The following is a 25,042-nucleotide window of genomic DNA, read 5'->3' on the forward strand; positions in this document are numbered from 1 at the left end:
AGTGGGGCTGGGGGTGAGGAGGGCTCCCCAGCTCTGAGGGGGCATTTGCAATAGTTCAAAGAGAAAGACCTCAGCAGCAGAGGGCAGAGAAACCAGGGCAGGTAATGCCTGATTGTTTCTTAATGTCACTTTGAGTAGAAAACAAAAGACTTTGCTGAAAAGCCCATCTTATATTTGTCTCCTGGCATTCTCTGCCTTAAAAAAGAATCTGCGAAATAATTTGAGACCTAGCAAGAAGAGGCTGTCCTCTCAGATTTTGGCCCATACTTTCCTCTGTAAGTCATTTTTTGGAAGTAAGTGGACTACGAACCACAAGGTTGAAAGGGAAAGAGAAATACCAAGTAGCAATCAGTTACCATGTGCCAGGCGCCTACGTGCATAAGCGCAGCACCTTCTCACAGCTGCTCTGTGGGGCAGATATTACCGAATATTTGGTAGGAGTGAACGTAGTCCTGGGAAAATGAAGTAATTTGTCTAAAGTCGACCTGATTTGAAAGACATTTCTCCACATTATGCTCTATCTTCATGCATTATAAACCAACCAGCCAGCCAAAAAGCCAACCTGTCAACACAATACCTCCAGATGGCATTAATCTGGGGTCCACAGACTTAGGGCAAAAGAGTCCAAAGCATGAGGTCTGGGTCAAGTCACTCAGGCTCTCTGGGCTCCAATGTCTTCATTCATATATCAAGTGGAACAATCATCTCCCTCTCACAGAATGGTTGCAGGCATCAAGCCAGCTCATGCATATCAAGAGCGTTTGGGCCTGGCTTGTAAGGGGTCTCAGTAGCCAACGACGGCCCTCATTATAGCTCTGGTTACTGACCTTGTTGTTAATGGCCGCGTCTCCAGAACAACCGACCTACATGCCCTCTGCAGAGTACCTCTGAGTGCTGTGGCTTCCCCAAGGCTGGTGTGTCTCCCCTGCCTGCATTTCCTCCCCATTTCAACTCCCAATAAGTTTCTGTGTTCCGGACAAGGCCACTGACTGTTCCTCCGCCTTCTGTTCTGGCTCTTAAGTAAACTCCTATTCCCGAATGAACTGTCACATGGGTGTAAATGCCACTTGATGCCTGGACTATGGTTTCCAAGTCAAAACTCCCACCACATAGATGGTCATTAGGGTCACTCCGGATCCAGAGTCTATGAATCACAGATAATAGGTTCAAACTGTGAAGCTACTCTGGAGACTGATTGTGTGGCCTGGAAAAGAAAAGATTAGCTATTGTACTTGAGCATATTTATGGCTATTCTGGGCATCAGAGAATCACTTTCTGTGTCACCATCATTAGAAGAGGTGGTACTATAAAGGGACAATAAGCAACTCGTGCCCAATGCTACAGCTCACAAAGCCCATTTATGTCTGACAGCTGACTGACTACTTCCTCAAAACAATCTGGAGTGTCAAGGGTTATTAGAGCTATTTGCTGTATAACCATGAGCCAGTGACTTCAGCCCTCTGAACTTCAGTTCCTTCATCCGGTAAGTGGGGCTGTTATAGAGAATCATTATTATTTAATAATAATAATAACAATAATGTCTGATAGCCTCACAGTTTGGGGTCCCCCAGAAGCAGGCCCTAAGACAAGCACTAGGGTAAGGTAGGTAGGCACGAGATCGTTTATTTGGTGGTGCTCTCAGGAAGCCTACATGAGGAAGTGGACAAAAGAGAGAGAGAGGGGGGAAAAGCCAACACAGTATACATTAATGAGTGGGTTAAAATGATGAGCAACCGAGGTTCAGTCCCACAGGGGACCCTCTGATAAACTGTGGAACATATGCTAGAATCATCTCAAGAGGATGACAGTTACCCACTGACTCTGGTCCCCCACGGACTGGGGGACACCTGGGGGAGTTAACCCCCCTGCACTTCTGGGGTGCCCCTGCTTGTGGCTGAGTGAAATCCTGTGGTGCCAGAGAAATCCCTCAGGAGGGGAGCAAGCAGAGTGAGAGAGTCCTGAAACTCTATCGCTGCTGCAGGTGAGCTCAGGTGGGCAGAGGGGACATGGGACTGGCCTCACCAGTGATCCTGACACTCTTGATGGGTGCCTCTTATATGCCAGGAAATGGATGAGCACCGGGCACACATTTGGTCCTCACACCAACCCCATAAAGCATCAACTGAGACTATCTCCATTTTCCAGAGGAAGAAAAGTGAGACTTACAGAGTAAAGTAACTGACCCAGAATGAACCAGACTCACTCAAATCGAGTTCTGACTGCAGAGCCTGAGCTCTTATGGGTAAACCTAAGAAGAAAATGAGTCTGTTCTATAGAACTGTGGAATTACTGTGAGGAATTTGCCTGCCATCATTCAAAGGTAATGCTCGTTACTATAATGTATATTTAGAAACATGTATTGAGTAGCGCTTTAGCTCAAGGGTTAAAAAGGTAATGGTGACAGTACTTCTGCCCCAGGTCAATGGCAGGCTTGCAATGCAAGGTGGCAGGAGTTTGCATCTCCACAACATACAGGTGAGGATGAGCGGCGGTTCTGAGAGTCAGAGCGACATGTTCTATCACATTGCTGGTGAAGAAGACATGGCCTGAACCTGGATATTTAGGCTGTGAGTCCTCAATGGCTTCCTAAACTATATAGTTCCCTTAAGAGGAGGAGTTAGCGCATTGTGCTTAGCTCAGATCAAAGCTGATGACCCACATGACTCTGGGTAGCCTCCAAGTCAAATAAGTTTATGGTTTCAGATGGAGATAAATAGTATGAAGAAAAATAAAGCAGAGACTAGGGATAGTGCGTGATTAGAGGGTGCAGGATTGGTGGGATTTTTCTGTACTCTACCATGAAGTGTTTGTGGGTAGAGCTGGGGCTACAGACCCCTGGGTATCAGGAGGAGGTGATGTAGAAATACCCCTGGGTGCTTGGGTAAGATGTTCTTTCCCCTCACTATATTATGAAGTTCATCCAAAAACTGTCTCAAGCATTCAAATAACTCCTATTGCTTGCTTGCTTCCACTCATATATACATTCACTCACTCATTGGACTTGAGTTCATCGAGCACTTGCTATGTGCCAATTTGTGTTCCTCAGGGCTGCCGGGCCTTCATCATGAATATCTTTTCATTAACTAGTTGGCTCCTTGCAAGAGAAGAGTGTTGAGAGATTATGTTTAGAGATGCGATTATGGTAAATTTCAGGGATTATGAAGCCGGAGAAAAGCCTTGGGCACTAGAACAAAGAAAGGGCCCCAAATAAGTGTTTCCCATGTTGCCCTGACAACTGCTCTCATTTCGTGTGAGAGAGAGCATGTGCAAGTCAGTGACAGCTTCCTAGCTGAATTTCTGTACTATCTGCATGACCTTAGCTAAATTACACAGTCCTGTGAACCTCCATTTCCTTCTGTATAAATTAGGAAAATAACCCATGCCACGAGGGGCTGCTGTGAGGATTAAAAGGAGAGAAAGGTTTGGTATCCTGTCCTTAGTAGGGCTCAACCAACATTAGTTCCCATTCGCCCAGTCCATCATCTGGAAAATGGGCTGGCCATTCCAGGAAAAGGCTGACCTTATCTCTAGATTTAAGCATCAGAATGTAGAAATAGTTGGAAATAAGGACCACTCTCTAGACCAGGGTCATGATAGGATTAATAGAGTAGCTAGGTTATTCTCTCTCTCTCTCTCTCTCTCTCTCTCGCTCGCGCTCTCAAATCAGACCAAAATAAAATGTACTACAAATAAGCTTCCCTTTTTCTCACACTTGAATAAAGAGCAGATCTTCAATCAATTCTGGGTGGTATCAGACCAGACAAGTGGTCACTCTTGTGGAAATGATCTCTCCTAACTAATACTCTCACAGCCCAGGCTAAGACAATGCTAGACTATAAGGAATACCGTGGATCCAGCATTGTGGGTGTTGTACAAAGCATATACACGTTATTCAAAATCCATGATAATCCTGGGAAGTGAGCAGGGCAAATGTTACTATCCCATGTTCCCGAAGAAAAGAGTAAGACTAGTCGGGCTGCCCTTGATTCTCTCAAGGCTACTATTAATATAACATCAGAGAGGAAGAGCTGTGAGAAAAATTAAATTCAATTTGTTTGCTTCTGTGCCACAATAGTTACTTTAAAAAATATATCCTTAAATATAGAATAACAGAGCCCTTAAGTAGACCATTCATCATCCCTAATCTACAAAAATATGGTTCTATTTTGACATATTGGTCAAAATGAATACATGTTAATTTTATTTTCTTTTATATTCTGAAGAGGAAAATAAAAGCAAATCTGATTTTAGACCGATGCTGCCCAGAATGAGGTCCCAGGCCCCTTATGGTCTGTGAAGATGGAATTGGGAATCTGCTAAGTATGCTTAATACTTCAAAGAGCCTAGCTAAAAATTTTATATTTTCTATCACATAATTAGGCTACCTAGACTAATTAAAATCACAAATTTTTCTTTTGGCTGCAATTTTGGTAACACGCAAGATCACGTGATGATCAGAGGTCCTGATTGGTCTTTGATAATATCACAGAAATTCTGAGACCTGAAAGCAGGAACACATTGTGACTTATGCCCCAAGCCCAGCTAGCTCAACTCTTTAACAGCCAGCACAGCAGCAAGAGACCACGGTCATGAGTCTAGACACTCCAAACCTTAAGACAGAGAAAACTTTATGGGGTAAAAGTCCCTGCACACAGAGCTGGGTAATGTTAAAATGAGTCCTTGGCAGTTAAAAGGCTAGGAGCCACTGGCCTACTTTTGAGGGCTATTGGTTTTCTGATGGAAATTAGGAGGCAAGGTATAAAGGTAGAACATTGATTGATACAGGTTTTCTTACCATATCATGAGATACATAATGATGAGATATTTCTTATGAAGGATTAAAGAACTCTTTAGGCCCTAATCAAAACACATTGAGACACTAAACAGGAATTTTGTCCTTCACGTAAATGAATATACTTAAATTGGATATTTTTACCACCTGTCAAGAGTATTAAAACGAGTGCTTTAACATAAGGGACCAGAGGGTGCTGGGCCTGCTGTTTACAAGTGAGGGGTGAAGGAAAATGAACACTTTTCATTCCCACTTCCTTTATAAGATTTGCCAACTGAAGTGGCAGTAAATTGCCGAGGAGCACAGACTTCTGAGTCAGAAGATGAGGGCTTGAAGCTCAGATCTGCCATTACATGCTGAGTTGTACTGGGCACACAGTTGCTTAATATCTTTGAGCTTTGGTTTCCAGCTAAAAAAATGAAGGCAATACCTCCCCCTCAAAAGACGGTAATATCGCTGAACGAGCACTGGATTACAAATCAATGAGTCCTTTCCTCACATTCCTGACATTTACTTGAAAGTGCATATTAGGATAACTTGCCTAATTTCTCCGAGCTTTAGTTTTCTTCCCTATGAGGCAATAACGCCACTTATCCTTTCAATCTCATAGGTGAATTTTGAGGATACAAGATAACTCAGGTCCGAAAACAATATGTTGTAACTAGTAAAGAAAATATGCTAATACAAATGTATCATCATATCAATGTAAAACTTATGCTGTTGCTTTTGCTCAGATTAACTATCATTCCAGACCAAATCTTCAACGCATTGTGGTGTTTGCCCGATGAAAGAGGATAAATGATACTGGGTTTTTATTCCAGTTAGACTCTGTAGTTGCATGTCTCCCACCTGCACATAGCAGCTGTTTGGGTGGTGTTGACTATACCATTCTCAGCTCCAGCAAGTCAGGATAATCCCATCCCCTGCCGCGGTGATTGCTTCTGGGATGCTCTTTAAAAGGATGCTGTTAGTGTTGAAGGCTGTTTCAATAGTTGTGAGATGAGTCACTCTTCCTCCTGGATGCGAATGAACAACAGAACCCTGGGAGCTGCCGGCAGCCATTTTTATATCATCAGGGAAGAGCAAAGCCAGAACTGAGAAAAATCACAGAGGAGAAGAGCCATTGCTCTGATGATATCATAATCCTCTAGACTAAACTGTGTCCGAAGCTAGTGTACTTCCAGCCTTTTCTGTTAGCCAATAAATTTTCTTGATTGGGTTTGAGGGTTTCTTTTTTTTGTTCTTGCAAGTAAAATAATCTTAAGAAATAGACCGTGTAACCTTGAGCAAGTCTCATTAACCCTCTAAACTTCAGCTTCCTGATCTATAACGGGGAACCACAAAATACCTAACCATATACAGGGCTGCAGTGAGGTTCAATGGTGATTGATAAATGCTTAGCACAGTGCTCGGTACACAGTAAGCACTCAACAAATGAGGCTCTTTTTATTGTTTGGGGCTCTAGACATTGTGCTAAATGCCTTAAGTACATCATTTCCTTTAATCATCATGTATGGTCAATCCTGTGAGGTAGGATTTATTATCCCCATTTCACAAATGAAGAAATGAGGGTTAGAGAGTTTATGTGACTAACCCAGGGGCCCATGGCTACCAAGAGGCAGAAATTTCACAGACTACTAGTGTTTCTTTTCTTTTCTTTTTTTTTTTTTAAATCCTTTGACCAGATGATTACTGTTGAATATACAGTATCAGTAAAATATTAACTGAATGCCTGTAACAGCCAAAAACTGTTAGTTATTAGGGACATACACATATTCTGAGTTTAGTTTTAGGGATACAGTCTTACAACTATCACCAGAGAATGGACTAAATCTGTGCCTTGGATTTACTGGCATCATGCTCCTAACAACTGAGCTAAACTGCCAACATCTTCTAAATCTTATAGGCACATGAAAAGCACTAAGTTATGCAATTAAATATAGAACATACAGAGGTCATTTCCACACACAGCTTAAAATATATGTATAGGTATTACATTCCAATTGCCATTTAATTTCTCCTAAAATCCTGAGCTGAAATGCTATATTTCTTTTACATTTATTGATTCCATGAGTTTTAAAAAAATCTTTTTCATAGAAAGGTATTATCACTATATTTTCTCAGCTCTTTCTGGCACGATGTCAACTCATATATGTTTTCTAGGAGTCTCAACAATACAATTAGCTGTGATAATACAATGGAAGAAAAATGGACTAGGGTCGCTGCTGCACTGTTTTCTTAGGAAGTCTACAGGGAAATCTAATGGTGTGTTTTACTGTTTACCTCTAGGTGACATTCTCCAAACGTGTGTACATGTTATGGAGTGCCTCTGACAGAACTCCAATCACTAGAAGTGTAAAGAACAACTATATGGAGACCAGTTAATCTGAACCTCCTTCTTGCAAGCATTGCCTTGTGTGCAGATCAAGAAATTCCTCACAATCAATCCACAGTAAGCCCTGAGAAACATACATAGGCTCTTAACTTGTCTTCTTAACAACTAGGTAAACATTTTGTCTAAGAAAATGTAACACTGTTACGACACATCCCAAATGAGAAGTCACAGGCTTTCACAGGCATGGGAGAGGGTCTACTCTCCTTTCCTGCCTCACACCAGGCTTTGTGTGTAAATTCTGATAGGGTCTGAGAGGAGGGCCTGGAAAATTATCCTGCAGATATAGAAAATCAGAGGTATAAGTGATCTCTGATCTTATACCTATGAGATTTTTACCTGTATTGAAGCCATATACGAGGAAGCTAACAAACAACTGAGAATACAGTTTGTTTCTTGTCTCTTGATAGCTTAGTTTTCAGATATCTGAGAGTTGTGGAAATGGACAGATTTGTAATCAGAAAGAGATCTAGCTTTGTTCTTTCTAGAGAGACATCAGTATATTCTTTAACCTCTCCAAGCCTGTTTCTCGTTGTACAATGAGAATAATAAAACCTACTTTATAGGGTTGTGGAATAAATAGGCTCAGCTCATAGTAGATACTCAATAAAAGGTAAGTTTCTTTCTCCTTTAATTCTCTAAGAAACTAATATAATAGTTCAAGAAAACTGTTCCTCTTAGGAATATAGCCTAAACATCACTAGACTTCACCCGTTTGGGAGTATAAATAATATTATATAAATAACAACACATTTTTAAAATGTATTTCCACATTTATATAGTACAGTAATTTCTGGGTCCCACTAGGGATGTGTCTTGTGCTTCTTCCCTCGTCTTCTTCCAGCCCCTTGCTGATGTCTGCCGCCGAGACCAACTTATGGGCACAACCTTCTCCTGCCGCTCCCGGTGCGACCCTCAGCAGGATAGCTGCCTTCTCTGAGAACCCGAGAATCCCAAATTGTAGTATCATCAAGGAGCCAAAAGGACATGGCTTTCTGCTAAGACTTCAGGGCACCAGAAGCACACTGTGTCTACAAGGAAATGACCCGCTTTCCCATTCTGTTTCTCACTTTGTCACTGGGACCACAAACACCATTACTTGTGCTTCCCTATGGAAACAGCTCTTTCAGCGTCTGCCTATAGTCGTTTCCCCTCATTGTCCATAGTAAGGACGAGGAATTCTCTATCCCAAGGTCCCCTATTCCACGTGATCCACCCAATGCAGACCAATTTCTGTAAACAGTATGGTTAAAGGCTATCGATTTCCCAGTTTATCATAACCACCCGGGCTCTGAAACCCAGTTTAGAATCAGACAGAATCCTCTCTCTCTACAGTAACAACTACCACACATTCTAATTTCTCACCCACTAGAGGTCTGTCTTCCAAATCGAAAGCAAGTAGGAGACAGAGTAAAATGTGTAATATAAATTTATTCTATGACATTTTCCTTATTTGAAGATATTTTAAAATAGATTAAAATATATCAATATTTCATGAAAAATAAAAACCTAGAATAATTTAGGTAATACCTGTAATACGCATGATTCAACCTTGAATATCTACTTTTTTTTTTTCATTTTGATCATCTTTTGAAAAAGGAACAAAAATGATAAGGATTGCTGCATTCTTCATATATCCTGTGTCCCAAATTTTAATTCAACTGTCAGTTCTTTTCTCAACTATATATGTTAACGGGATTTGCTTCTGGTTTTGAATGGGAAGAGTATCCACTTTCTGTTTCTTAACAGTGATATTTAGTGCTTCTTTCTCTGATTCTTCAAGGTAATGCTTCACAGTGAGTCTGAACACTTCTCGGGGGTCAGGTCCAGAAAGCGGTGGGCAGTTACAGATCTCTCTAATTTTAAGAGCCTATAAAGAAAGAGTACAATAAAACACAAAAAAAGAATACAGCACAAATATATATATGTGTGTGTGTGTGTGTGTGTATATATATAAATTTATTAAGATTATTCCAGTAATTCCTAATATGCTCTATGCAAAACAATAAAATATAAGAATACATTCTGTGTTTTTAATAAAAGGGTTCTTAATTACAACACATGAAAGAGAACCGTAGACAAATTCATGGTAGTTACATTTTCATAATTTGTTCACATAATAACACATTTGAAAAAAACAACTGTATCTGCAACGACAGCCCAATATCCCTTTGGGGATAAACAAGCCCTCTTAGAGGTATCTCTTTGGTTTCAGGCAAACTGAAGCTGACCCTGAGAACAACTGTTCAGATTACAAAAGATCTGAAGACTCTGAGCGAGTTTTTTCAAGAAAAAGAAAACAACAGAATACAGATGTCTGAACATATTGAAAGAAGATATGTATAAATGGGACCATCTGTAGTAGAATTGATGTTAATAACCTAAAAAGGTAAGCAGATCAAAATCATGGCAATTTTTAACTCCAAGAAAAATAAAATGCTGCGAAGAAAGGAAAAGCTGTCACAGTGTACTACCTGGCTCAGCTGTGACTAGTGTTGCCAGCTGTTAGAACACTGAAACTTGAGCTAACCAAAAGCACAATTTAACTATACTGTGAAGCGGGGAGCTGGATACATGTGTGTGCATGCACAGGGTGTGACAGTGACAAGGGAAGGCTTAATTCTCATCCTCTATGGGGAAAAGTAAAAATAAATACCTAAAACTGAAAAGTTAGGAGGTAGCACAATAAGCGTGTTATGTAGATATGATGGAAAATACAAAAAGAATTTAAGACAGAAATGGTTACCCTTGAAATTGAGAACAGGGTAGGGGGACTACTGCTTTAAGTAACTAGCCTTAGAGAACCATGTGATTCTTTAAAGCGGGTACATGGATGACTTTAGGGCATAAAAACAAAAATAATTGTTTTTTAGGGAAAAAGTCTTAATATCTAAAGGGTTTTAAAAGAAAAATACTTAGGGGGAAAAAACTAGTTTAGTTTTTTATTACTTCTAACTTTTTTACAGTGATGTGTGTTCAGGGAGAAAATAAAACAGGGAAGGGGACAGTCAGTGTTTGGAGAGTGTTAAAATTTTAGCAAGACTGACTAGGCAAGTTCTCTCTGACAAAATAATGACTTTGGGGAACAAGGAGAGAAGACCTGAGGACATGAGGAAAGACGTCATGTGGGTACCTAGAAAAGCACTCCAGTAAGCAGCAGCAGCAATGCAAGGGCCTGAGATGGGAGCATGCCTGGAGTGTTCCAGGGCAGTGAGGAAGCTGGCACACCTGGAGCAGAGCATGGTACAGGGGGTAGGGACAGATGGTGTTGGATTTCTTAGGACATGGTAAGGATTTCAGGTTTTACTCTGAGTAGGCCTGCTCCAGATCAGTGTGGGGTCCCTGGCAAGAAACCAAATGAAGGCTTAGGTACCATGTGTTTAAATATCTAAAAGCTATGTAAGTCAAGCTAATAAACTACCACATAAAATATGTTCTATTCACCCACTTGGAGGAATACACATTCAAAATGACTCTGAAGGCCAGGTACAAAATGAGAATTCTTGCATTTCGGAACGCCTAAGAATGGGAGAAGCCTACCCTAGCTCCTGCGGCTAGCCTGCTGTCCACTCCCTTCTCCTCCCATCCCTGGCTTACCTGGCACTGGGAGGAGCCTTGTGTGTGTGTGTGTCCAAGGGAAGAGGTCCACACAGGCCCTGGAGGCAGGCTCAGAACTGTTTGGGCGAGGAATTCCACTGTCCAAACACTCAGAGCTCCATGTGGTGGGGGCACAGGTTCTTAGATGGGTATATTCCCTCAAGTTCCACGGGAGAGGGGGGCGGGCAGCCAGAGGCAAGCCAGAAAAGGGTCTTTTAAATGGGTGAAGCCAGCGGGAGCTTGGGTCTAGGAGCACTTCTGACTCTGCATAAGGCTATGAGTTACCAAAGTAAACTAAAGAGGAAAAGATATTAAACTGAAATTCTTTGGTGACAGGGGCATTATTTGAATTTTCCTTGTATTTCACATCTTACATCTATTGAGTGTATTAAATAAACGTTCCTTAAACTGAACTGAAAAAAACAGAAAATGTTTCCCAACTATAGCACCGAAGTAAAAAGAAAATCAGACCCGCAGACTAAATGGTGACGTAATGTCTGAACCAGATACCTTTGAGAGTGAAAGGAGATGCTATTAAGGTTTACACTGAGTACTCTGGCATAAACTGAGACTGTCCTGGCAAAGCTGGGACAATCTACTCCTTTACAACCACAGTGACGTTCTTTTCCAAGTGAGAAGCTGATGTGCCATGGCTGCTATGTCACGTGCCTAAAGCCTTCACTGGTATCAGTAAAGGAGGCAGGTGTGGAGTCCAGCAGGTAACAGCAGGCACACCTGAGATTAGCAGTGAGGGATATAAAGCAGCAAACAAAAGGAAGAACAGAATGTCATCTCCTATCACCTTTTATAGTAGGTAAAAGCTCTTTCTCTTTCCGTTAAGATCTCTGACTCAATCTTTTTTACAGCCAACAAATATTTGGAACACCACACTGCGTAAGGTGCCCGGGATACACCAGGCGGAATAAATAGTCGTGATTCCTGCCCTCATGCAATTTACTACGCATTTCCCCATTTCTGGGGATCTGTGTTGTTTTTATAGTTTTGATTGGCTTTTATAAATTTCTCTACGAATATCTTTATTTAAACAAAAGATGTTATTTTTTAACCCTCATTTGGGTTTACTTGAAGTATACCCCCAAAATAGAATGAGCTGATCAAACAGTAAGAAGAAATTATCATTTCCATTATATAGAACCGAACTTTCTGTCAGAAAGGCTTTATCGACTTACAATGTCATCAGCATACAGGCAATTCCTGAGTTATTCAGAATTACTAAAACATAATGTTTTATAATTTTTACTTATATAGCCATATAATTTCAAACCTCAGAATCCTTAGAACTCATGAGATAAATTTTAGATGAGGAAATTGAGCCCCAGAGAGATTAAGTGACTGACAGGGAACAAAAGCTGCTTAGCGAATGTTTACAGCAGCTTTATTCATTGTTGCCAAAACTTGGAATCAACCAAGATGTCCTTCAGTTAGGTGAATAGATAAATAACCTGTGTTACCTTCCAACAATGGAATATCATTCAGCGCTAATAAGAAATGAGCTATCAAGCCATGAAGAGAAAGGGAGGAAACTTAAGTGGGGGAAAAAAAAGCAAATCTAAAGAGTGTACACAGGGTATGATTCCAACTACAAGACATTCTGGAAAAAGCAAAACTATGGAGACAGTAAAAAGATGAGTGGTTGCAGGGGGTTATGGGAGAGATAAAAAGGCAGAGCACAGAGTATTTTTAGGGCAATGAAACTACGTGGTACTTTAACGATGAATAGTATACACTTGTGAAAACCCACAGAATGTACAACATTGCGAGTGAACCCTAATATAAACTGTGGACTTTGGTGATAATGACGGGTCAATGCAGGTTCGTCTGCTATAACAGAGGCACCACTCTGGTGCAGTCTTTTCTTAGTGGGGAGGCTGTGTCTGTGTGGAGGCAGTGGGTATATGGAAAATCTCTGTACCTTCCACTCAATTTTGTTTTGACACTAAAATTGCTCTTAAATAAAGTCTGTTTTTTAAAAAAGCTGTCATGGAAGTGAAAAGGCTTAGAAAAATGGGGATTAGAATTTGCTTTTGTTATTGTTTTTTGTTTTTAATGCTTTTGCACCACATGCTTTCATACTAATCTTTTCTTTCACCGCGTTATGTTTCTTGAGTAAATCTTTTACTGGATAAATGTACTTTGGAGAGGTCTGAGCTACATTAATTGCTAGAAAAACTATGTATTCTTCACAAAGGTTTTCTATTAATATTTCTTCATGTGTGAACTGTTTCTCTCCTCCAACTATCTGTAAAGCAGAATCCTATTATGGACCAAATATATTTCTATCAAATCTTCATCTATTTTTGTATAGTAAGATTGTATCAGACGTGTTGTAAAATATTTTTTTCTGTTTTTTTACTGTCCTTACCATATTTATTTTATTACATTCCAGGGTGTCAACATCTTTTACTCTTATAAATTCCAATCTATCTTATTAAACATACTTTCATTTCTTTAAAAGAGGGCAACATTTTCCCAACGTACAACTACTCATAGAATATGCCTTCCCTTTTCCTTTGCTTTGTGTTTAACTGCATGCACTACACATAATAGGTATTTAAATACATGCTCAATTTTCTACAAACATTTATAGAACACAAGCATGAATAAATCATTATGACAAATATAACAGGGAAAACACTCTTAAGAGTTTATAGTTGATGAGAAAGCCGGGATGTACTCCAATAACAAGAATACACAGTTCTAAGAATCCCAAAGAAGGGCCGGCCGAGTGGCGTGATGGTTAAGAGCTGGCTTGGGACGCCAAAGGGCCTCGGTTCAGATCCCACATGAGGGCCAGTGACACTGCTCTCTACAGCTAAGAATGGTGAAAACAGCTCAACCTAGAGCTGGGCTGCCATGAGTCGCCAGCGATGGCATAGGCTGCTGCTGCAGTGGCTTGCCATGGGCTATTGTGTATAGCCAGCAGCCACCGTGAGCGGCCGTCCAGAAGCCAGTGACTGATCTGCCTCACCCGGGAAGAGCGCAATGATGGTGCCAACTTGGGCCAGTGAAGCAACGTTCTCCACAACTAGATTGAAGAACAAAAGGACAGCAACTTGTCTGTTCCCCTTCCCCCAATTCCCCAGCGCTGTTCCCATCCCTCCAATTCCCCAATAAAAATCTTTAAAAAATAAAAAAAAAGAATCCCAAGGAAGACTTAGAGTTAAATATGGAATGAACCAGCCTAAAGGTTCCAACTAGAGTGAAAGGAATTAATATTTACTGTTCACTTTGCATGTGCCTTACATTATGCCAGGTATTTTACAAATGTTATCTAAACTGGTATTACTGCATGAACCGCTTTTGAAACGGTGGTCTTTGGTGCAGAATACTTATCACCAAAGTGTCTTTCTTATATGTGAAGGAGAGGAGGAAAGCAGGAAGGAGGCAGGACCTTACCAACACAAACACACAAGTATGTACATAAAACACCCAGGGGAAATTTCTATCTCAGTCTTACAGATGAAGAAAACTGAAGGTTAGGTAACTTTCTCAAAGTTGAGTGGCTGGGTCAGAATTAAAACTCAAGACTCCTAAGACCACTACTATTTTTACACTACTTCCTAACAGTATCGATTCCCGTTACCAACTATTGGGTCGTCGGGAAAGTCATGTCGTATTTTTCTATGTTTTTCAATGCAAAAATGCATCATGACTTTCCCGACAGCCCAATATTAATTTGCTACAGGCTAAATTTCTGTAAGGGAGTGGAACTGCTATTCAATTGCATTGACCAATTCTTCTATTTTTAACCCAATATTACATTACCTATCTTTCCTATTGTTATACATCATGCAATCATTTAACAACTATTCACTGCACATTTCAGAAACTGTCACATGCACTAAAGATACAGCAGCGAACACGGGCCTTACATTCTATGGAAGGAGATAGACAATAAGTAAGTCAACAAAATAATTTTAAATAAAACAGATGGAGACATTAAACAATGAACTGTGTTCGATAATAACTGCATGGAAGAGATGCCATTTGAGATTGGGGGATCAGGGACAGCCTCCCCAGGGAGGTGACATTTATGTAAAGAGCTGAGGAAGGAATGATCCCAGCAGAGGAATCAGCATGTAGAGGAGTGGTAAGGAAGACACAAACTCGAGGTGAAATAGCTGGAATCAAAAACACCTGGGGGAGAACGACATGTGAAAAAGTTGGAGAAGTAGGCAGTGGCCAAATTATATGATTTAACGATTGAGGAAGAGTTTGGGTTTTTATTCTCTATTAGAGAAGCCACTGAAAGGTTTTAAGCAGTGAAATAACATTTAAAAGGTTGTCTGGCTACTGTATTGAAAATAGATTGTTAGGAGTTCAAGTGAAAAATGGAACAGGAAGATTAAAACAGGAGATGACTATAGTAATCTAGGGGAGAGATGATGGTGACTTTTACTAGAGTAGCAGCAGTGTTGATGGATGGAGAAGGGAACAGATGCCTAATGCCCTGTGGAGACGAATGACAAGATTTTCTTGTGAATAGGATATAGAGGAAAAGAAAAGAAAGTAATCAAAGGTAAGTCCTAAATTTCCTCCTCTGTGTTTATCAAAGCACAGGGTGCTTTTTTTTTCTCATTATGCTACACATGCATCTGAGGATAACTTATTTGCGTATAATCAATAATTATTGTTATAGTATTGTATTGTTTGCTGCTTAATGACCTCAATCCATAAATTCTTTTAAAGGTGCTGCTCTTATCAAATTGTCAAAATAAAATCATTTATGCTCATAAAGTGAATGAGATAATTAACAATGTCCCTTTCTATATTTTGAAACTAGAATTATTCACTGAATAACTGTTCTTTGAACTTTTGAAAAAATTCTCCAAAGTAAATCCCTATCAGTGCTAGGTGCCCTTTTCTTCGCTAATTTGTTATTACTCTTTGTGTTTCTACTATAGTGTTTTTATTTATTTGATTTAACAACACCTTACCTCTTTCTTCAAAAATTAATCTGAGGAGATTCACTCTAGTTATAATTTTTACTTCTAGTTGCATCCACTTAGGCAGTTTTCTCTCTTCCTTTCCCCCCCTCACCCCGCTCCACCACACACACACACATACTCACCACACCCCCCCACACTTAATTACTTCTGGTTTTGACCTGGGCTAGTAACATCATCTAACTAAAAATAATATTCATCCAAATATTTTGGGTTTCCTGTATGTTAATTATTGTAGTAGCTCTTTTCCTGATACTATGTACATTTTATTCTCTAACTGATCCATTGATTTTCACTTTGACTAAATTTCCCAAAGGATCAACTATTGTGATTTTGCTTTTTTCTGCTTAGTTTTATTAATTATATTTTCCCTGTCTGGGAACATTACAGTTCTCTATTTTTCTTCTCTTCTTCTTTCTTACTAATAATTTAATTTTCTTTACACATAGTTTGACAGTAACCCATGAAAATATAACTACATCATTACAAAATTTGTTGATTTTTAAGGCATGGCCTTATTGTTTATGGATTTCTCTCTTGCCTTATACATACACAATTCTAATTTTCATGTGGCTACCCATCTTTTAATTTTTGTTCTATTAATTTAACATACTGTGTCCTGACAATTTGAACTATAACATTCTATATTAAGTATACATGTTTTTTGCTAAGTTATATGACCAGTATCTTTATGAAAGATGTACATTTGAAAAGAAACATTTTTCCCTAGCAGTTTGTTTCTTATGTCAGTGAAATATTTTTGTACTAGTCATTCAATTCTTTGTTAATTCCTTACTTGAACTGTGGTTTTCTAAGAAAAGAAGGGTGCGAGTCATAATCACAATTATATATCAACAAACTATACATTTTATCCAATTCTCAATTGCCAGTGGATTGTGGAAAGAGCACTGCTGCTGCTGAGTGCTTCACTGACATTGTTTTCTATGTTTCACTTCTTAAGGGATCTTCTACCTTAAAAGAAACAGAAGTTGCTTTGCCTAGATACCATACCAGAGTATATTAGTTCTATTGCTTTTCAGTTTGTTCGTTTTGTTTCTTTTCCCCTAAACTCTTACACTTATCCAAAGTCTGAAAAGTAAAATCCAAAGTCATTCTCCCTCTTAACCTATCTTTAAATTTTCTCTTTATACCTTGGCATCTTCTAAGAGCCTATCATTGCAATAAGTGTTAAACATTTGATAAATTTAAATATTCAGGCATCATTTCAGGGCTTCTCATGCATGATGCTCTGAGTTCTTCTAAAAACCCATTCTGAGAAACATTATCTAAATAAAAAATGTGGTATAGAAGCCATAGTCAAAGAAATGAAGACATGAATGAATGTACTGGTCTTTACCACTGTTATATGCAGCATGGATGTCCATGTGTCTTTTCAATATTCTCCCATTTTTTAGACAATGTTTTAAGCTTTGGGTGTTTTAATTTGGTTATGCTATGTTCCTCCAGTATCAGTGAGTCTTTGCTCTGGGCTTCAATTCTGCTCTTCACAGCCTCCACTGAAAGTTTTACAGCTTCTCTGCTGTATTCACAGGTTTTGCAATTTTCTTAAATGAATTTATAATACACACACACACACACACACACACACACACACACGGAGTCATACTTTCTTCTTCTGTCACTTTCAATGTAATTAAATCAGCCTTATCATGCTGGCTTCAGGTGGCCATATCTCTGTAGTTCTCATCACCTGCGCTAGCCTCTCCAATGGAGTAAAACTTTAAAATTAGACCAGAGATTTGAGATTTGGTTTTGTTTTTTAGATTTTCTAGTCTTTGACACTTATCATACTGGAGGGGAAATGGGCATTTCAGAGGCTTTGCTTTTTTGTTGTTGTATTTAGTTTAGATGAGGGCCCTTGAGGTATTATTAGTTAAGGATACTCAAGACACTAAATAAGTCTTTTAAATACAATTACCAATGATCATCTTTCCTATCTTTTCGATTCTTATGCATTCATCATTATTCTGATTTTTAAAAAAATCTCTCTTACCCACCTCTTAAATCTACTCTTAAATCGGAGGAAAATGTGACTGCACCATCTTTCATTACATTAGAATTGATTTGGCTGGTCTGAGTTCCTTCTCATTATTGTATATAGGCTCAAACACACATTCAGGTTAGCCTTTTGAGACAGAGGAGGATGATGGTTCCTCACATGAAAGAACTTCTCAGGCTGCTGAAGAACTGGATATTTGTAGAGTGCTCAATCATTACTTGCTGGCCATAAGAGGGAAAATCACATTTCCAAACGAGAGGTGAGGCCATCACCAACCAAACCCACTGATGGAATGTGGCATCACTATATGTGAAGCAACCAGATTAAGAGAATCCTGATGTGAAGCAACATGAAGCACAGATGCACCACTTTACGAAACACTCGTGCCAAAGTTTAATTTCCGCTATAGTCATATAGAGAAACAAGGCACACAAAGAAGCAATCAGATAAATCGAGAATGTGGGACTAGATGTATTAAACAAGTCAATGACATGTATAAAAACAAACAAAACAAAGGGATGGAGGGCACAGTTCAAAAGTCAGAGACTTTAAGGGACACAGCAACCAAATGCAATGTATGGACCGTGATTTGAACCAACCAATTATAAAACTATATTTTGAGACAGACAAATTTGAATATGGATAGGATATTTAATTTTATTAAAGAATTACTATTAATTTTCTTAGATGACAATGGAAGAAAATGATGCTACTTTTTTTTTACATGTTAGAAAGTTTAATAAAAAAAGTTTAAGAAAGGCTAAATACAATGAAAGGTTTCATGTACTCTTTACTCTAATTTTAGATATAAAGTCAGTGATAACCAATTACAGAAATGCATATTTAAGTAATTAGGAGGGAAAGCCCTCATGTTTTAAAATACTTCTGGAAAAAAAAAATTAAGAGAAGCGACAGAAGCAGCAAGCATACAGAAACACTGATATCACTGAATAGGAGTGAAAAATGGGAGTTCATTAGATTCAAATGATTCTCTACATGTTTTTATATTTTTATAATAAAAAGTAAAGCTAAAACAATTTTTCTAAAAACAAAACAAAAAAAACCCCACCTTTTTCCTGACTTCCCTTCTCTGTCATTTTTGCATTTCTGTGACTTCATCCTTCATTTTACATCTATATCTTTAGTTCTAAATGGCTCATGAGAGGCTTAAATATTTCTCCTGAAAAATAAAACCAGTCCCTTTACACTCCATCTATTTCCAACTCTTTCCCTTAATTTCTGAAGGCAAACATATACTTTTCAAAAGCCTAGCATTTTAGCAGCTATAGCCTCAATCCTAAAACTCACTACAAACAGATTTAATGGAGGAAATTAATGAGAATCGTTAAGAGGAAGAAAACAAATACAGCAAGGAAGAAAAGAAATACAACAAGGATAATGTCTACGTGGCTGCTTAAAGATAACAAAACAACAACTTCTGTTTATATTATTAGTCTGATAGGATGATTTGATATCTTTATTTGAAAGTCAAATGGATGACAATAGAAAATAAAAACAGAGAAAACTGTTAAAGACTTTAATGTGGGCAAAAAAGATCACTAAGTGTCCGTCCTGTTAAGTGTGTCCTTGGGTGTCATCTCTGCCTTTCATGGCTTTAGAGCTATTTTTCCACTTGTAAGTGGTAAAATTATAAGGTAGAAAACTGATTAACAAAGCAAATGATACTTGCCCGTGGAAACAGATATGTGTCTGGTGGAATGCAACTGATTGTTGCCTCATGAATGGATCAGTTTTGCACCTGATGAAATGTAAACTCATTTCAGAACTCCTTATTGCCTACACACCTAAGGTTCTTAAATTCTCCTTTGAGCTAGTTGTAACTTATTACTGGCTCCCTTGTTAAAAATAAGTTAAATAAAATCTCAGATATGGTTCATTTTATATTTGTACACGTCATGATTTTTACTTTTTAAATTTTTTTCCCCTCTAATTTATTTCATTTCCTTTCATAAGCTGCAATGGAAATTGAAGTTCAACTAGTTTTTGAAGTGGTCTAAAATAATTAAGTATAAATAACTGAAAAATTTAAATATACAAATATAAAAAATTAACGCCACCTTGACAAAGGTCAATTGTCCTCTAAAATTATAAAATAATAAGGAAAAGTTTTCAAATGAAACGGTATAATCAATCACTCCTAAAATATGAGAATGATGTATTAAGAAATGGCTATACTTATTCCCAGTAACAACTAAAGTATTTCTGAAACAACTGCTGATACACATCAGAATTCTTCTAGGCATTACATATCAAGTAAATCTGCAATTATTTATTCATAAAAATTAAACTATAATAAGTTTAAAAAAGAAAAAAAAAAAAAAACAGGAAAAAACAATTAATGCCAGAGAAGCTTCATGATTAGATTAAAAGCTTCCTTTGAAAACAGAAACCAAGACATTTCAAGGGGAAAAAAAAGTCACCTCCATTTTTTAAACAAGTTTTCCAAAAATATCAGTGCTTTTCTTCCTTTTCCCCCAAAAGCAATTTTTTCTAATAGCCCATTCATTTCAGCCTCAAACAGATACACATCACATACACCATAATATTTTTTTAAGGTTTTAGACAATGTTACTACTGTCAGGCTTCCTGGCTTTATATGATTCAGAGACCAATTCAATTACAGTAGCTGTTATGATATTTGCTTTTTCCTCAACACTCTCCATGTCAGACAAAATGAAATTCTGTAAGGTGAACAGTGTAGGTATGTTTGTGTACATTGGCCAACAACGACATTACATTTCAATGTTAAGCTCATGAGATGTATAATATTAATGATTTATGTCTCTACTTTGCCCAATTATAAATGCATAAGAATGATTTACACATGAGTTGAAACCCCCAGCTTCCTGAAAGTTTAAAGAATTCAAAATAAATGAGAATAAAACGAATGCATTTACAGCCTTCCACTGAGTGATTCTGATATTTAAAAACTAAATGTAGTAAATTTGAACATCAAGATTAAAAAAACAGTTTACAAATAAAGCTGACACTGAAAGTTCTAAGAACATTAAAAAAATAAATTCTATTCAAAATTATGATTATAATAACATAACCCCAAACAACTAAGTCCAAATGAAATGTTTTTCCTATATATTCTATCATTTTCCATCCACTCCTCCTCCCTGCACCCTCCGAGAAAAGATGGCACAGAGAGAGTTGATGAGAGAAATAGAAAATAAAAAATTCAATCTAAATGCCTTCAGTTGTAAAATAAATCTTTCAAGTGGGTTAACATACAATTTTCCTTATTCACATCTATTCATATTTTTTAACAATCTTTATAGAAAGGTTAAATAAGGTTATCTTTTTCAAGGACAACTTATAGTATACACAAATTTAAAGTCCAAACAGTATAAATATAATTGTAAAACTGCCATACTAAATGTTAACAGGTTTATATAACATCTGGTTTTCAATTTTTCACCCCAGTTGTTATGGTAACCAAAATATGTGGGAATGTGTTTCCTAAATTTAACTATCAAGTAAATAAAATTATAACATATCATCTTATTAACTATAAATATTACTACAACCCTATATTTATCCTTTTAAAATATTAGTGGAGCACAGGATATTTAACTAGGCATTTACACATGCTTTATCTTATAATTCACCTTAAAAATAGCAATGATATATATTTTTCTGCTTTGGGGGCATTTTCTTGATTTAAAAACGAAACAAAAAAGGAACTAGTATATTTTCTAAACAATATATTATACTAAAATACTCCAAAATTATATGACTGCACTAATTTATAGGAGCTGTAGATCACCTCCTTGGTAAGTTAGACCCTGCTATCCTCTAGCTGTCTGCTGAAAATGCTCCATTGGCGAACCCTCTCCAAATAAAAGCCCAAGTCCCTACAGGGGTGCCAAGGCCCACACCCTCCACTTGCCCTTGCCTACTCCATTCCAGCCATATATTGGTTTCCTTGCTGTTCCTCAAATACACCAGGCTCACTCCTTCCTCAGAGCATTGTACTTAATATTCCTTCTGCCTGGAAGGTTCTTACCCAACCCCCCTACCCTTGCCCCACCCCCCACTCCCAGGGAGCCACATGGCCCTTTCACTTATTTCAAGTCTTTGTTCAAATACCATCTTCTCAGTGAAACTTGCTTTGATCAACCCCTTTTCAAACCAACTAGTCCAGCACTTCTACCATCTCTGCCCACACATTGCATCTTTGCTATGGACTGAATTGTGTCCCTCACAGATTCATATGTTAAAGCCCTAACCCTCACTGTATTTGGAGATGGGGCCTTTGGGAGATACTTAGGTTTAGATGGGATGATGAAGGTGGGGCCCTCATGATGGGGTCACTGCCCTCTAAGAAGAGGAAGAGACACCAGTGTGCTCACTCTCTCCACCAGCTGAGGACACAGCCAGAAGGCAGCCATCTGCAAGGCAGGAAAAGGAACCTCACCAGAAATCAAATTGGCCAGAACCTTAAAACGGGACTTTCTAGCCTTCAGAACTGGGGAAAAAATTCATTTCTGTTGCTTAAACTACAAACTTGGTCTTGGACTTCTAGACTTCCCAACTGTGAAGAAATTAATTGTTGCTTAAGCCACTCAGTCTATGGTATTTTGTTATGGCAGCCCAAGCTAATACACTGCTCCTCCTCCTTTCTTTTCCTCCCTAACACTTATTACTAATACTATATAATGAATCAGTGATTTATTCTATACATTACTAATTTATTGTCTGTCTCTTTTTACTGCAGAATAGGTTTCACAAGGGCAGGGTTTTTTGTCTATTTTGTTCACAGCACCTATAATACCTACCATCTGGCACATAATTGGTAATCGATAAATATTTTTTAAATGAATATAGTTTGAAAACATCTTAAATGTTGATAAGCTATGGTAAAAAATAATACATTTCTGTGAAGATCTTCAAGGAATACAGTAAGAAATAAAAATCTTCTGTAAGTTACATTTTTTAAAAATCAAAATTACCAAGATTTGTGTTCTCATAGAACCAAATAATTTTACTTCCCTGATTTTCTTGATCTTTTCTCCCCCTAGGGATCTGATCTGCTACAGGCTCTGTACAGACTTCCTCCTACCGATTAAATGTGGAAACCACCTCATGCTGCTAACTTTATCCCGGCTCTTCTGCTCTGCTTACTTCCTAAGTGAACTCATCTACTCTCGCTGCTTTAACTATCACCTTTTTGGGGATGACTCTAATCCTCATCTCGGGCCTAGATGTCTCTGCGCTCTGGTGCTATATTCTCAGCTACCTTTGAGATATGTACATCACTTCAGGCATATTATCAGAAATGTCAAAGAACAGGGGCATTAGGTAGAATATAACATTATACTCACGAAAGTAGAAAAAAATCTTAAATTGAATCAAACAAAAAATATAGTCTTTAGTAGTATATAGAGTCACATAATTTTATATACTGCCTGAGGATTCACTTTCTTTCATTATAGAAATTAGAACAGTTGGGAATTCCATTCTCTGAATTATGAGTATGTATTCTAATTAACAATATACTTTTACACTAACTATCAGTTTCACTTCAACTACTGAATTATTCCCAACATTGTAGTAGAGTTTTATTACTTTCAAATTGAATTTAATCACATGGGGGGAAAATATAAGAAATTATATAAGGTTTTCAATTCAAGTTTCTGAACTAGGATAGACTATTTTTAGAAGAAAAATATCTCCCAATGTTTTTCTTCATCATTGGCTCCCAAATAACATATTTTATTTCTCCAATTATTTTTCTTCATACTCACTAATCAATTCATTATTATTTTAAAGACTTCTCTAAAGCACATTTTTTACTTCTCTAAAGATAGTTCATTATCTTCAATGATGAAATGACAACTCAGAATTTAGCACAGCATTCAGACGAAAGTTGGCTACAATTCATTATCCAATTTAGGTAAACCACATATTTTTAGAATTTCACGAAGCAAAAATAAAAAGGGAATTCCAAGAGAAAAACCAAGTGGTTATTATGGTTTTAAGTTCACTGGGTCTTGTAAAACAATAAGAGGTCTCTCAGAGTCAGTGCTCTTCAGTACAAATCAATTACCGATGAAACACTTATTGTCCCAGTCCTGTGTTGCAGCTTTTAAGATGAATTATTACTACACATTGCATCAAGTAAATTTCACTACTGTTTTTTTTCTCAAACATTTTTCTTCAAAGTAAGAATATAAATAAAATATATTTAGGATAATTTTTAAGAGCCCATGTCTAGGTGTGCCCAATGCTCATGAAAGGCACAAAGTATGCCCAAACTATTTACAAATCCTATCATCATCCCTTTCAAAATATATCCAAAATGTGACCACTTCTTTCTATCTATTCTTCCTCTATAACCTTTTTAAATTTTTATTAAATTTATTGGGGTGACACTAGTAAAATTATCTGTAATCTCTTTAACAGGGTTATCGCAAGAGCCTCCTAAATAGTCTCCCTGATCCCACCTTTGCCCCACTATAGTCCATTCTCTACACAGGAGACCCTACGATCACTAGAGAACATGAGTCCTCATGAGTCAGATCAAATTATTCCCTTTCACAATCCTCTGCTAGCGTCCTGTAACAGTTGAAATAAAAGTCAAGTCTTTACGACGGTTTAGAAGACCCTTCATGGTCGGTCCTCCTGCTCCTCAACCATCTCACCCTCCTCTACTCATCCGGCCCCAATGTCTTCCTTCCTATTCCTTGAACACACCAAACATATTCTCACTTCAGGTCCTATGCACTTGCTGCTTCCTCAGCCTGAAAACTCTCCCTCCAGGTACCCACAGGACTTGCTCCCCGGCTTCTTTCCAGATTCTGTTCCGTGAGGCCTTCTTTGACCAATGAACATAAATGAGTATGCTTTCTCTGCTGCCCAACCCTCTCTACTACCTTTATTTTTCAGCTTTATTTTTCCCCACTGTGTTTATCATTGCTTGACATACTACCATATGTCTGTTTGTTTATTATTTGCATTACCTAACCAGAATGTTAGCTCCAAGAAAGCAGAGACTGTTTTGTTCCTTCCTTGTTCCTTCCCCAGCAATAGACTCCAGAATAGTCGATTATCAGTGAATGTCAATATTAATCACATGAATGTATGAATGAATTTCATGGTAGTTTCTTACCCCAAACTAGATGCAGGTTATTCCTTCAAATTGCATACCACTACATTTCCACTCATTCCTTGTTGTATTAAGAATCATTTTGGTCAACTCTAAGTGAATATATATATATATATATATATATATATATATATATATA

The 25,042-nt window shown here is 37.9% G+C and overlaps 1 protein-coding gene across 2 annotated transcripts in view; it reads right to left on the reverse strand.

Annotated features, from left to right (window-relative positions):
• Positions 1-8,595: 8,595 nt before the first annotated feature.
• OMA1 (OMA1 zinc metallopeptidase) overlaps positions 8,596-25,042 on the reverse strand; it is a 53,026-nt gene continuing 36,579 nt past the window's right edge. For both annotated transcript variants that reach the window (XM_019628292.1, XM_019628293.1), the window contains exon 9: positions 8,596-9,054. In XM_019628292.1, the coding sequence (XP_019483837.1) occupies positions 8,842-9,054 (213 nt within the window). In that variant the 3' untranslated portion in view covers positions 8,596-8,841. The remainder of the gene's footprint in view (positions 9,055-25,042) is intronic.

This window comes from Hipposideros armiger, unplaced genomic scaffold (genome assembly GCF_001890085.2).
Source record: "Hipposideros armiger isolate ML-2016 unplaced genomic scaffold, ASM189008v1 scaffold_779, whole genome shotgun sequence".
Lineage (NCBI taxonomy): Eukaryota > Metazoa > Chordata > Mammalia > Chiroptera > Hipposideridae > Hipposideros > Hipposideros armiger.